The 15,189-nt window shown below is 43.8% G+C and overlaps 1 protein-coding gene across 2 annotated transcripts; it reads right to left on the minus strand.

Annotated features, from left to right (window-relative positions):
- Positions 1-430: 430 nt before the first annotated feature.
- LOC139602655 (putative ANKRD40 C-terminal-like protein) lies at positions 431-7,415 on the minus strand. Of its 2 annotated transcripts, XM_071452670.1 has the most exons (5): positions 7,120-7,414; positions 6,423-6,571; positions 4,451-4,933; positions 3,775-3,950; positions 431-3,034 (listed from the first exon to the last, which is right to left on the minus strand). In XM_071452670.1, the coding sequence occupies exons 1-5, from the start codon at positions 7,251-7,253 to the stop codon at positions 2,891-2,893; spliced, it is 1,086 nt and encodes a 361-aa protein (XP_071308771.1). In that variant the 5' UTR covers positions 7,254-7,414; the 3' UTR covers positions 431-2,890. The 2 variants fall into 2 exon arrangements, with proteins under 2 accessions (XP_071308771.1, XP_071308772.1); XM_071452671.1 differs by lacking the exon at positions 4,451-4,933 and having other exon boundaries at positions 7,120-7,415.
- Positions 7,416-15,189: the final 7,774 nt, after the last annotated feature.

Here is a 15,189-nt window from a genome sequence, read left to right on the forward strand (position 1 = left end):
TGTCATAGATTAGCCTGGGATTCAGATTCTCACATGTCTTATGGAGAGTCTTTAATGCTTTGAAGATGAAGGAAAATTCTGTTTTGCAGAGCATAGGAAACAGTGCCTTTCTGCCTCCAGATTTGACTGTTCAGACATCTCCACAGAAATTCATCTTTGTGAGAAGTATCTTCAGAGCTTAAGCCCAGGATAAATACTATCCCAGATTTTTTAGGAATGCTAGGCAAAAGTAGCTGATTTCAGTAAGCACCACTGACATGCTTTCTCTATACTGGTTTTGACAGCCTGACAGTCTTTATTAGGTGTTAAAAGTGTACTGGCCTATGATTTTTCAAAGTTGCATTAAAATTTTAAGTGTTCTGTCCACTCTAGAGTTATCCTCCTCACATCCTTCTACTCCCTACCCTGAAAAAGGAAGAGATCCAAGTACTTAAAATGACTGATACTTTATTGTAAGTGAAGAGTAGCAATGTCAGTTCAGTACAAGTTTGTAGTGCAAACAAAAGGCATCCTTGGAAAAACAGTAAGTTTTGTAAATTTAATCTCAGTTGTCATTCCAACAGTTCATTGTTTAAAGAAAAAGCCCAGCAAAAACCAGCTAACATAACTAGTGTTCCTTAGAGTTTATCAAACTGCATATAAAATATACAAAAATACTTCTGCGAATGCATAAATACACTGTTATTACAGTCAGATTTATGAGTTTAACTTTTAACACATCAACTGTTATTCTTGGTGGGAACTAGACAAATAAAGCTTTTTAAACCAGCTGCCCTCTAGCAGAATGCTCAGTAATTAGTGGAGACAGTCCTTACACTGACTTCCTAAATAAAGGAACTCGAAACAAATTAGATACTCTTACTAATTTTGAACCATTTAACCACTACTGTTTTTCACACAGTTATTGCACATAATCTAAGCTAGCCTTCAAGCTATGCTGGAGAGATAAATACGCAATTGTTAAAATAGAACTTTATTTCCTGTTTTACAAGAAAAACAAAACAGGAACCTTACTTAAGAAGTTTTACTTCATACTGTGTCAGAGTCTTGAGCTTCCCAGGAGTTGAATCCGGCATTAAACATAACTAGTTTTCTCAGCTCCTGGCTGGAGAAAAACCAGGATTGAGAATGGGAAGTTAGCAGAGTTGAGGTGATGGGTGTGGAACATGGAGGAAAGGATGATAATTATTTTGACTGAAATGAGCAAGAATTTTAAGCTTAAGTAACTTGGTGAAATCCTGAGCCCAGAGTCAAGTATCTCTGCTGGAAGAAGGAGTTTCTTCTCTTGGTGTGCAGCAGCTTGAGAGAGTCTTCCAGGCTAAAGCAAGACATGGGGGGGGGGGGGGGTTTGGCAGCCATGCTGCTTCTACTAGAACATGGTGCTGTACTGTTTATGGTTTGACTGTCAACATTGCAGTCCAGATTAACAACAAACACAGCATCCATCAGCTGTGCAGAAACTCTGCCTAGTGAAGCTTCATACAACAGAAATGGAAGGAAAATCAATAGTTTGGGGTGGGGGGGAGGAAGGGGGGAACAGAGGGGAGAAAAAGCAGCTCATGAAGAAAAAGCAAATCCCTGAGCTCTCCACCCACCTCAGGACCCATTTAAGTGTTTTGGTGCAAAGGTCAGCATTGTATTTTTTGGTAAAAAAGAAAACAGCCTCCAAAAGTGTTACTTTCCAGACTGCCATGTTAATACAGGGAAGCTTCAGGCTGTTTAATACTCCAGCAATGCTGTGACTTAAGTATTTTAACCCACAGGTGAATTTTTTCATTACTGACTTGCTTAAATGCAAGTTAAACAGTCTGTAGCGTAACCAGAGTTGTGTTTTTTTCACTCCCCACAAAGAAGAGGGGGAAAAAAAGTTGAAAGCACCTGGAGGCATTCAGCCCTTTCAGTACTCACCTAGATAAAACAAGGCTATGTAACAGTGACAGTAAACTGTGCAGGATGTAAAGTTTCAAGTTAGTTACTTACTCGTGGTGTTTTTCCCATCTAGTAGCTCATAAAAGTATTCTATGTTCCTTCCACCTGTGATCTCTCATTAGGACACTGCTGTGCTTCTCACACAGCAGAAACAACCATCTCCCTTGGAAATGGTGTACAAGGGAGGGCCACAGAGAGCTTTCCTGTCTTGACAATACTGACACCTGGTGTGAGTAATGCACAGGCTCACATCGGTAAGACAGTAAATAAAACCACGGACACAAATTGGGGGTATCTCCCCATCTGAAACAAAGGCTTTCTTTTGAAAGGGCACTCAATAGGAACATTTACGAGAGGCTTTTTTGGTGGAGGTACAATATTCTCACAGGGGAAATAAACATTTAAATACAGACATGCTTATTCCAGTTATTTTTCAGCCCAGTAAAAGAATTTCTCCTGCCACTTCTGAGCATTAAGTATCTCTAGAAAACCCATCTTGGTGAGTGTTTGTGAGGGGCAAGAGATTAAGGACTTGCACATTCACATTTTTAGAGAGCAACTACCCATTGTGTGTCTCATTCATTTAATTTAATGTGGAAGTACACACAGAGACATACAATTTCCTGAATCTTTCTATGAGTCTTACTTGGTCAAAGTGGGTGTACTTAACAAAATTTTCATATCAATAATTTACATCTTTCGTGCCCCACACTGCCAGATACAACCAATAAACTTCAAATACACTGGAAACCTGTGATTTTACTGGACAAATGAGGTATCCCTTGCCTGAATACAGTATCAAGTAAAAAATTAAAAGCAAACAGGGCATTAAATATAAAATATTAGTTTAAATAGTAACCCTAATAATAACTTAAGGTTTTACACACACTTAAGTCACTGCCTTCCAAAGGGTAGCACACGTCACTGCCAGGTGTTCCCACTGCAGATGCAGCTCCCAGGGTCAGTACGTCAGCTTGGATGCTCTGCTGTTGTAGCATGGCTGCTCCATCAGCGCAGCCGCAGTGTTCCGGAAAGGAGAGCTGTCACTTCTCGTTAGGACCAACTCCAGCTCTTGGAAGTCCTGGAGTCTGGCAACATCCTTGTCCTTGGAAGGAACAGAGAGAACAACATTATTACTCCTATTATTACTAGCTGGTTGTTATTTATAAAATAACTGTAATTCCAGGGACATCATCCCCAATAACAGCAATAAATAATTAAAAACTAAAAATTCCAGGGACATAATCCCCAATAATAGCAATAAAGAATTAAAAAAATAAATCCTACCAACATATACTCATTAAAAGTGTAGCAGGTATGCTTGTTTGGTTTTTCTCCTCAAGCTTTTTCTCCTCCTTTAATTTCATTACAATTTGGCTGTATTTGTGCATGACACTTAACCAAGACTTGTGACCACTTTCATCTACAGACCTCTGAAATATACATTTTTGGAACAGAAGAGCAGTTTCATTTGTTAACAGCATTATCTTTAAGTTGTTCATACGCCAATTTGTGGAGGTTTTTCCCCCTACTGTTCATTCTTTTTAGGCAAGCAGACAATGAAGTATTACTTGGCAATTACGTCCTTTTAAAGCACCCTAAATGTTTCTGATACATTTTTTAAAAGTCAAGCTGTAATAGTTCCATATGCTTTAGGAGCTAAAATACTCTGCCTATTTTGACAAGACTATTTTAAACAAGTTATGATGAAGGTTTAAGAAAGGTCCTTTGAATCTGTCAGTTTTTATTCAACAAAAGTGACATTTTGCCTATCTTTTTGAAAAAATACGTTCTCTGAGGTCTGCAAAGTGAAGAGTCAAGTTAATCTCTCATTTCTATTCTTACCTTTCTTAGAAGTGTATTGGGTAGTTTTCTGATCTTCTCTACTTCCTCTGGATTAACACCCAGTTCACAGCAGCTCACTCTGAGCAGATCTTGATAGGTCAATTCTTGTCTGTCCAGTTCAATCTCAATGAAGTCATTGTCTCTCAGGTTCTGGACTCTGACCTTAAGTACAAGTTCTGACAGAGAAACAATTAAAAGGTTAACAACGGAAAAGGCAACAAACTCAAAACTAACACTTACAGTATTTACTATTATCTTCTGAATTCATGTTTTTTAATACAATCCCTATGATCTGAGAAATACTATGCAGTTAACAGAAGCTTACAGCAAAAATACACAGGAGAACCATGTTATCACTGTTGAAACTGATCCATTCAGTCACTAAGTTGAGTTGTTACCAAACTACCAGAGCTGCATTTGATGCAAATGTAGTGCAAAATTTATACATTCATGTTAATGGACTGATCTTTCCATTGTTTTGCAAAGTATTACCATGGTTAAAGTACAGCATAACAGACATTTTACATAACTGAGCAGAAGAAAGTTCAGAGCACTTTTGGCCACAGAATTCAACATCTCTGCCTCTATTCTACTAGAGTCTGAAGTGAAATGATTACTTAACTTCATTTTTCACCAAGTAACTGTAACAGAACTATGAGACACAGCACCTCTTTACCTTGCACGTTATATGGGAATGTTCCAGTGAAGAAGAAGGGCTGCAAAGTGGGTGTGGGGCTGCTGGGGGAGGTGTGAGGTTGCAGAGGCAAGGCCTGGCTGGATACTCCTGGGGAGCAGAGCCCCAGGCTGGGGGTCGTGGCCAGGGGGCAGCCGGGGCCGTAGGGCACTCCTGGGCTGGCACACGGTGCGGCTGCAGAGACGGTGGGCATAGGGAGTGGCCTGGCTGCTGCATCCGGTGCTGGGAAAATCTCGCCACTGCTGCATGACATGGGTATGCAGATCCTTTCAGCCTGAGTTGTTGATGGACAAGGGCTAGTTTCACTCTGGGAAGCAGAAGAGATGGAAGCACTTTCATTCTGGGATTCTGCCAAGCTGCCTGGAATGCTTTCTTCGGTGTAAATGTTAGGGAATGGGTTGGCCAAGTAGTTCGCAACAATGGATAAATTTAAATCCTTCACTCCTTGACATTCAGTTTGTTCCTCTATTGATGAAGTTCAAAAGTGAGGGGTAGGGGATGGAGAGAGAAAAAAATCCATCATGTTACTGGATAGATATTTCTCATTTTGAATATAGTTAGTTTTCCAATATCTTGAAACTATATCACATTCCAAGGTCATCAAAGAATGACACTAATGTTCCAGAAGCATGTAACACTTGGAGGCCAGTAGCTGTAAAGTGAAAGAAAAACCTATAAATGTCTTCAGTATATTCTGTTTTTTGTTATCAAAGTGGGGGGGGAAGTAACCTTTGAAAGACACATCATTTCTAGCAGCGTTGTTCCAGTGCTTTCAAATGAATGGATGACCAGTACTCCTTTATTGAATCTAATTTTAAAATGTTCTTAATAGCACTGCTGTAAATAGTTTATTATGACCTAGGCCAGCAAATTTAACCCAGTATTTCTTCAAGGAAGTGACTACTTGCTGTAATACTCAAACAAACTCAACTCTTGGATAAAAGCACTACAGTAAGTGACATTTCTGCCTAAGGATTACAGAACATAAATAGTGATGTCAAAGCAGTTCAGAAAGATCTGCTAAATGATACCTCACTCCCAGAATAAAAACTAGGAGAAAAGGTAAGTGATATGTGTTTATTCCCCAGGAAACACATGAAAGCTTCACAGACAGAAAAATAAAACAACTATGAACAGAGTTCATCTATGTGTGCTTGACAGTTTCGATTTTAAAAACGGGTGAGTCGTTTGCCACAAACTAAGCCCACACCGCACCCAAAATAAAGCAAAAGCATCATGTAAGAACATGCCATTCCTTCAGGCTTAACTGTTGGAACCTGAGTCATGATTTAGCTGCAACCTTGTGAAGGATAACCCTGCCCTGTTGTTGTAAGAGCAGATCACTGCAAAGAGCAATTTAAGTTCAATTGCAGAAGACAGCACATTTCCAAAGGTAAAGCACTTTAGAATTTTAATCTGGAGCACAGTACCTAGATGCTGTTCAGGAGTGTCACACACATCTAACTGGGTTTGCTGTGCATATGAAAAGTGTAAGATGGCAGAATTACAGGGCAAAAATTAACCATACCAGCAAGTCACACTATAACAAGTAGCTCAGAAGGCATAACTTCCTGAGTGATAAAACTGTTTTGAGGGGATTTGTAGAATCTGATCATGGTCAGACCACAGCAAATTGTACAATTGTGAAACCCCTACTGGCAGCTTCCATGCCAGCTTTAGCTTAAAAACAGCAAACAGGAGTGCAGCAGCACACTTCCCAAAGCATACAGCTCTTCCACTTCTGAGTGACACAGCTCAGAACACAAGGCCTTCCCACCTGAAATCTCCACATCTATTTGCCCAAATATGAATTCCAGTTATAAATCAGAGCTATCTAATGAGATACAATGGTCCTAGCCAAGGTTTTGCCAATTACTGCTTCAGATAAAAGCACTAAAAACGTTTTAGTGTTTACACCCAGAATTCTAGATGACTTTTAAAATGGGAACGGTACCTCCCAAAATCTTGCGGATGTCTGGTTTCGACGTTAGCTGTGCTGCCAGCTCTCCCTTAGCAGTGAGGATCTGCTTGTCTGCGCCAGCCTCCAGCAGGCAGGACACCACTTGGGCATGGTTCCGCTTACAGGCCCAGTGCAGGCAGGTCCTGCAGGAAGGAAGCAGAAGGGTTGGGATTCATTAGCCTGGATCTTCCTCACCAGCCCTGTCCTACCTCATCCAAGTTATGCATAAAGTGATAACTGGGAATAAAGTTTCCTTCATTGCCGCACTTTCTAAAGTTCTGAATCTGTGAGTTAGGCAGGGCAGGGCCCTCTTTTGCCTTGCAGAGTGACTCCCACTACTGTCCCACACAAGCAACTGGACGGAGACCTTGAGCAAACCTTGAGCAGTGACAGGTGAAAGGAGGGCGACGTGCTTTTATCGGGATCCTCTTTAGCAGTTAATCTCCGAGCCTCCCGAGATTAGCTTTTCTGTATTTACAAATGGGAAAACTAAGAAAGACAACAGCTGCGTTCCCAAAGCAGCTCCCTCCCCCCGCGCCTGATGATAGGTTGGGGGGGGAGCCCCAAGCCCAAGAACCCCGAACACCACCACTGAGAAGGGCAGCGGGGGAAGAGCCGGGCCCCGCAGCGACACCGGCCTGCCCCTCGTCCCCCGCAGCGCCGGACCCCGCGCGACGCCGCCACCCCTCACCAGCCATTGATCTCGTTGCGGGAGTCGATGTCCGCCCCCGCACCCAGCAGCCGCCGCACCTCCGCCACGTCCCCCAGGGCCGCCGCCTCTCGCAGCCGCTCTTCCAGCTCCCGCGCCTCCGCCGCTCCGCTCATGGCCGGGTCCGGCTGCGGCCCCTCCCCGCCGCTCTGGTACCCGTCGGGAGGGGCCAGGCGGCCTCAGCGCGGCGGAGCGGGGCCCTTCCGGCCCCGGGGCCACGTTCCGGCCCTCACGGCTGCCGCCATCTTAAGACCGGGGCGGGCGGCGAGCGCTGGGGCTGCCCCGGGCAGGGAACGGCCCTGTTCTGGAATTCTGTGTCCGGTTCTGGGCTCCTCAGCACAGGAAAGAACGGGCCAGTTCTGGAGTTCTGTGTCCGGTTCTGGGTTCGTCAGCACAGGCCATCTTTGTGGCCTTCCCTGGACCCTCTCTTCGCTGGAGAGTGTCCAGCGAAGGCCACAGAGATGATGAGGGGTCTGCAGCATCTCTCTGATGCACAGACATTGTGAGAGCTGGGCCTGTTTGGTCTGGAGAAGACTGAAAAGGGGTCTCATCAATGCATTCAAATATATCCAAGGAGTGTCAGAGGATGCTGTCAGACTCTTTTCATTGGTGTCCAGCAATAGGACGAGGGGCAGTGACCATAAACTAACACACAGACTGTTTGACCTCAACACTAGGAAGAACTCCTTTACATTAAGGGTGATCGAGCTCTGGAACAGCTGCCCAGGGAGGCTGTGTAGTCTCCTTCTCTGGAGACATTCCAAACCCACCTGGACACATTCCTGTGTCACCTCCTCCAGATGAACTTGCCGTAGCCGGGTGTTGCACTGGATGATCTCCAGAGGTCCTTTCCAACCCCAATGATTCTGTGATTCTATGGACCCTCCCACTTCAGGCACTGAGATGGGGGCCTGGACAGGGTGAAAATCCAAGACTGGAGTGTTTCCTCTGATGGGTTCATCCTACCCTCACCTGACATCCTGAGCCATGTGTGGGGGCTTGAGGGGAGAGAGCGTTTAAGAAGAGGGGAAAAGCTGCAGATAAAAACTACCTGCAGGCAAAAGCACCTTATAGAATTATTTAGGTTGGAAAAGACCTCCAAGGTCTTTGAGTCCATCCCGTCATCTATCACTGTGGCCTGTCACGGACATATTTTATGAAAAATCCTTTTGCTAGGATTTTTCTCCTGAGAAGCTGAGAGGCCTCAGGAACGAAATGTAAACAATAATTATCTGCTGCTGTGGAATGCAACAGGGCATCTTTGATTGGACTCATGTGGTTGTTTTTAATTAATGGCCAATCACAGTCCAGCTGTCTCGGACTCTGGTTAGTCACAAGATTTTATTATCATTCCTTTCTATTCCTTGCAAGCCTTCTGATGAAATCCTTTCTTCTATTCTTTTAGTATAGTTCTAATATATAATTTTCTTTTAATATAATATATATCATAAAATAATAAATCAGCCTTCTGAAACATGGAGTCAAGATCCTCATCTCTTCCCATGCTGGGGCTGCCTGCTAATTCAACAGTGGCCTTGCCCTTCTTGGGGTGTTTTTTAGCCAGCAGCCTGGCTCCTGCCTTCAAGCTGTGAGGCTGCCATGGGCTGGGAAAGGACCACAAGCATGGATTCAAATCCACGGCTTTCCCCATACACTTCCAGCCCTGGCACCCGCAGTTCCCAGCCCTTCCCTCTCCAGTGTGTTGTTCACACTCTTAATTAAATCACTGTGGCATGTGTTGGGGAGCTCATTTAACTCCAGACTTTCTGTTTTGGCATCAGTGTCTGCCACCAAGGAGCAATTTTCACTAAGATTTTTTTTTCATTGCCTCTCTTTTATTGCTTACTTTTCTTATTAGTGACATTATTTTAACCTACCATTTAATTTAGGGCTTGGGTTGCTGTTGCTTTGCTCAGCTGTTCCTTCTTTGGTAGTTATGACCATTAGGTGAATATGACACCTGCAGCATCACCATCCAAACAGTTCCTGAATATCTCTCCATATAAATGAAGCTTCAAAGCACAAATACTCATCTTCCTTTCAATCAGTCAGGAGAGACAGAGGCCCACAGGCCAAATGTTTCTCTAAGAGAGATGCAGCAAACTACCTGCAAACTACCCTCATGAAAGCAGGAGGGAGAAGTAAGCAGTGACATTTTTAACTACTGTGGCAAAGGTTACACGGTGGCTCAGTGGCAAGTTTTTCACACCAGATCACATGCTTTTGATCCCATGCAAGAGATTGAACAAAAATTTTGCCCAGCTGCTACCAAAAGACTCAACAAACTGTATGAAAAACACTGGATTTGGAGAACGGTTTGCAAACAAGATTTACCTGATGACAAATGCAAATTTAAACCTTAGAGACTGGAAGACCAGCCCTCAACTGGACACTGCTGTGACCTGAATATTTGCATTTTAACTCATTTGCTTTTTCAGTAAAGGCATCTTAAATGATCACTCGTTAACCCATGATCTCTTTTGTCATTTTTCAGTGTCTGTGCCATAAAGCTGTAAAACAAAGACAAGGCACACACAAGTGGAGACCTAGTGATACATTCTAGGAAGCGCACTGTGAAAGCTTTAAATCCCAATTTTTTTTTACATCTGTAAAAATCCCATAGGATTAGTGGCAAAAGAGCTTTTTCCAAAATAATACAAGACAACTCTCAGATGAATGGGGAAAAGCTACTCAGGAGGTGAGTGCAGGGACAGGCCTAAAACAAGGAACACCATTCCTGTTCTGTTCTCCAATGCCACTGCCACTAGATGTCACAGTGATACAGCAAAGAGGATCCTGGAGTGTGGCTTTGTGCTTCTTGCTGTAATTGTGAAATGCCTTTAAATTTGTCTTGGCACATCCATAGGGTCTCCATACAGCTTTGATCCTGCAAATTTCAAAGCTCTCTGTGGTGCAAAGGGACATTATGCAACATTTCCACACAAGTGCAGGTATACCCAGTGCAGGGAGCTGCTTTCTGGGGAGTTATGGGCTTTTTTCTTTTTCTTTTATTTTTTTTCCCCCCTCTACTTGAGCTCCTCTCCCAAAGCCACACAGGGCTTTTAAGGACTCTAAGCCGGCGGGTGATGCACTGAGATGCTCTCTCTCACGCTCTCTTGGGGTGAGTATCCTACTCTGTTGCACCTGTGCCAAGCCTTGTTAAATGGAGCTTGGGTTCACCATTGCTTAGTTACACAATGTACTACTCCCTGGAGTCATGAGATCTCCTCCCTCAAGGAAGGCTGTGTGCAGGAGGATTAGCAGTGAGTTCACTTGACTCAAACCTCCCCACCACCACCACGAACCTCCTGCTCATGCCCTACACATGGAGCCTCAGACCCCCTTGTACTTGTGTGTCCCCTCTCCATTTATTGGCACTGGTGTCACACTTACCAGCTCCCAACAGAGCCAAGAACTTGTCCTTTTCCTGCTCCTTTCCCATATGATAGCTGGGTTTGTGCATGTACCTATGCAAGGCATACATGCACACACACCTCCCTGCCAAGAGCAGCAGGGCCTGCAGGATCTGCAGGTGTGGGGCAGGTGCCAGCTGCGTGCTGATCGTCACCTTTGGAAACTGCTGGGAATTGCGCATGATGCTCATGGCTGGAGCAGCCGCTTTGCCTCCCAAATGTTAAATGACCTTGGCCTTCAGTGGGAACACGCTGAGCTCTGAGCCTGTGCCTGGAGCCCAGATGCATGTTGTTTTCTTTTCTTTGTGATTTACAGGTGCTCAGTGCTCCCTGTTCACCAGCCTTGGGCACAGCCCTGAGCCCGTGGCTTTACCCAGCAGAGCCAGCACCTCGCTATCACAGCCTTGCAGTAACCACAGGGGAGGCTTGGGCCAGTCTTTGTTCCCACAGCAAGTTTTCCAGATTTTGTTGGGTTTGTGTTAATATATGTCTTTATGCAAGCTTCTAACTGTGCCTGATCCTCTGGATTAGTTATTTTCTGATTTTTTTGAGAAACCATGGTCTGTCTGTTTGCTATTTGCTCCTGGGTTTTTTAAGGCTTATGAAGTTTTTTATTCCCTTTGCATTTCAGGTTTCATTCCCCTCCTAACTCCATTCCTCCCCATTGAACCAGCTTCTCAGTCACTGAAAATTATGATTAAACATATTTTTAAAGGCTTAATTCCCAGTTACACAGTAATACTGACAGCTGTACAATCATATTTGAAACACTCGGTCCCCACCCCACCAAAATAACGTTTCTGGCAATTTAAACCAACACTGCCATTGTGGACACAACTGCAGTTGTGTGAGAAATATGATTTAGGTTCAGAAACTTTAGATATGATACTTAACGCACACACACATTTAAAGCTATTACCTGATTAAGGCTCAGGGAAATGGAAGGACTGGTGGAGAATAAAAATGGAATTAAAATTCAAGCCAAGTATTCACTTAGATTTAAGCTAATCTGTGCTGCTCACACTGGACCTTTCAATGAGTTTGAAGGAAGAGGAGACAATTTCAAAGGAAGAAGTCAAAGTCACATGGGAGAAGCAGTTTATGCTATACCAGTTTTTGTGCTCACCCCATGGAAGCCCCCTCTGACTGTCTGTAGGTGAATTAGGTTAAATTCAAACCCCCATGTTATCAAGTCTGAGCCTGTGTCACCCAACACTCACTTCATGTTGATGGGGGGAAACATGCAGCACAGAGGCAGATGCATCTCCTCCCAGGGCAAGGGTCTAAAATAGCACAGCCAAATCATCATCTGGAGAGGCCCCTTGTGTTCTACCCCCTGCCAAAGGATCCAAAGAGAATGAGCTTTGAAGCAAAACATTTCCAGCTGCCTACTGCCAGGCAAGATGAGCACCTGAGGCAGGGTGCATAGGGCTCCACTCAAGAATAGTTCCTCCATTTTTGATGAGATAGAAAAATCCTTCCAGTGAATTCCAGAATTGCAGGGAACACACCCATCATCTTTCTTTTGACCATAAATAACAGCTTTTTCACTAAATCACCTGGAAGGAATTGCTACGCTGATAATGGTACAGAGGACTGGGATTCAGGACAGGTTTTAGCACCCTGGAGCGCCCCTGAATTTCACTGCAACCAGCCATCTCATGGATTTTCAGCACTGCTGAGCATCCTGCAGGGGTTCAAAGGGAGCTGAGTGTCTAAAGAGGGACATTTAAGCAGGTGTGAGCACACACTCATGCACACAGCTGCACACGCCTGCAGTGTGGAGTGAAATTTGACAGGAAGAGTTTGGAAAATGGTATTTTTATTTGGGGGAATGGTGATCTGCAAGGGAAAGATCTGCTCAGGCAGCCAAATGCCTTTAGAAATCAGGCATGGTGTGTGGCTGATTTTTTTTCCCAGTTGTTAATTTAATCTTATTTCTATTTGTAGAACAAATAAATAATTTCTGAAGAAACAAATCAGGGACCTGGAACCTGAGGGGCATGGTACATCAGCTCAGGGACTTGTGGTTAAGTCCAATAGCTTTTGATAACAAGAGGAAATTGTTCAGTGGACTAGTACCTAAAGCCAGTTTGGCTTCCAGTAATGACAAGCCTGAGCTGCAGTGTTGTGGAGCCAAATTTCTCCCCCTGAGGATGGCTGTTGCTTGTGTTGGGGTTGTGGCAGTGTCCCCAGGTGTCAGCCCAATCCCTTCTGAGCTCAGAGACATCCTAACCTGGAAAACTGTGCAGAAAAGGGACTGCCTTTGCTTTTTCTCCAAATTTTTGGCTGCATTCCTCTCTGCCCATGTCTGCAGTACCTCCCTTTGCTCTACTAATTCATGAAACACGTTCATCCTGGGGATAAGGGGCAAATATAACTAGTTGCCTGAATCCTGCATAGAGGCATATCCTGTCTAGGCATTTGGAGTCAAAAGGCTTCTGTGAATCTTGTCCCACTTCATCTCTCCTGCAGGATCTGACTCCTGTGGAAAGTTCACAAGATCACAGAGATGTTTCACTTGCATGCCTGAGGAAAAAAAAAAAAAAAATTGTTCTGCTAACCAAGAGCTCCAGAGCTCTTTTCTTTAGAAAAAGCTGGCCTCATGCAGAAGATCAGATGAAGGTGTTTGGATTCTCCTTAGGATGTGTTTTGGCCATCAAGGAGAAAGACCCCAGTGCAAATCATAACTGGTTACCCCAAGGGGCTGTGCCCTGTGCCTCCCTCATGAGCACAAGACACAGCCAGTCAGTTTGGAACTCTCTGTTGACTTGGCCAGGCTTTCAACCAGGCACTATACAATTCGTGAGAGTAATTAGCAACGCTGTAACTAAAGAGGTCTCCATGGAGATTGACAGCATCACCTCCCAGCTGGTACATTCTCTGCCTCCTATTCTAAATTTGTTCTCGCTGTTTCCCTGGCTCTAATTCATAAGGTTAGTAAAATCTTCCAACATTTGTGACACATTACAGCAGTGGAAAGAGGGATAAAGGTGGCTGGGAGGGGGCTCAGAAAGAAAGAACCTGGTTGGTGCCTCAAGGAAAGCAGCAGAAACTGTTCAGACATATATAGCCAGAGTTCTGAGAATGGGATTAGGCAGAACAGCACCTCTGCCTGCCTGTCACTTGCAAATTCTTGCTAATACTTTAGCAGCTTATTGAAGGTCAGCACCAAACACCCAAACAGACTAATCTGTATTATAGACACATAATCAAAGTCACAAGGTTTTACATAATATATATCGGTGACACAAGAAGTGTTTGTTTGAATAATTTTGTCATCAGGATTAGTGGCCATGAAAGCCTCTACTGTGCACTAACCTGGTTTTTATGGCCATGGGTACACCGGATTCCTCGGAAAAATCAAAAAGGAGATGAGAAAGCTGAAAATATTGTCCTGAAACAATTACACTATTGGGTTTCTGACCATGGCAAAGTTTAAAAAACAAAGTGTGTGTGTGTGTGTCTGTCTGTGTATGAATTAGAAGGGGCTGTGCTTGAACTTCAATTTAAGAGATGTGAGCAAATGGCTAGAGATACAATTTTTGCATTCACCATTTTTCCCCCATGTTTTTTCAGTTGCAGCAAATCACATCTCACACTCACATATGGCTCTAAGGGAGTGGCAAGAAGTTGGGGTTTCAAAGTTAAATTGATGTCACTTGACCCACTTGAGACCTTTTTAGTTCCCTTCAGGGAGGTGGAAGCTATACTGCATAGAGCAACTGCTCTGGGCTCACAAAAATCAGTGGTAAAGACAGGAAAAGTTCCTGTGGAGATAACAATTCCAAACTGACAAATCTGATTGACTTCAAAAGAAAATTAGTTAATGGAAATATTTGGAAATGTTTAGAAAAGTTAGATTTTCCACTCTCATAGAGCTTTTTAAGTATGATGTTACACAAACACAAAAGAAAATGTGAAAAATTATGAAAGAAAAAACACCCCTTCCCAGAAAAAAAAAAAAAGAGAAAAAGGAGAAAAATAATTCAAGACCATTTTCTCTGGGCTGGGAAGAGACAGAACCACAGCTCATGCTACATTGTAAAGATTTTCCAGGCATTTTGACCAGCTTGTTCTCCTGGCTGATGCACAGCAAAGCCAAAGGTCTTGTGAGGGTACCCCACATTCTGCTGCCCAGTGCAGGAGTTGGCCCCACCAAACTGAAGTACTTCCATGGGAATCCCATTGCCCTGAACTCCCCCACAGTCAGTGAGGAGAGAGCAAGAGTGATGCCAGACAGACATCTGCAGAAGCGGAATCAAAACTTGGGAGGACTGAATCAGCCTCTAAATTTGCCACAGTTCACATGCTGCTACTATGTGAACCCAGGGCTAAAAGCACTCCAGCGCTGGCTTTTCCAGGGCTCCTGAAAGCTCCTTTGTGGAAGCAGAGCTGACTGAACTGCCATTCAGGTCAAGAAAAATCAAGCACTGGATGTGATTTCCAAGAGTACTTGGCTGTAACCTCACCCTGTTCCCCTTTGAAGTCAGCAGAATATTTACATCGACTTCAATTGGAGAAAAATCAGGCCATTACAGAGCATGTGAAACGCTCACCACGAATGATGCTCTGGTTCTTTTTTACCCCCCAGCTCAAAGACCGTCTGCTGTGTCTGTCATTAAACATAATCCCAGCA

The sequence above is a fragment of the Agelaius tricolor genome, unplaced genomic scaffold (genome assembly GCF_023055355.1).
Source record: "Agelaius tricolor isolate 1412-34295 unplaced genomic scaffold, bAgeTri1.0.p SCAF_35, whole genome shotgun sequence".
NCBI classification, from domain to species: Eukaryota; Metazoa; Chordata; class Aves; order Passeriformes; family Icteridae; genus Agelaius; species Agelaius tricolor.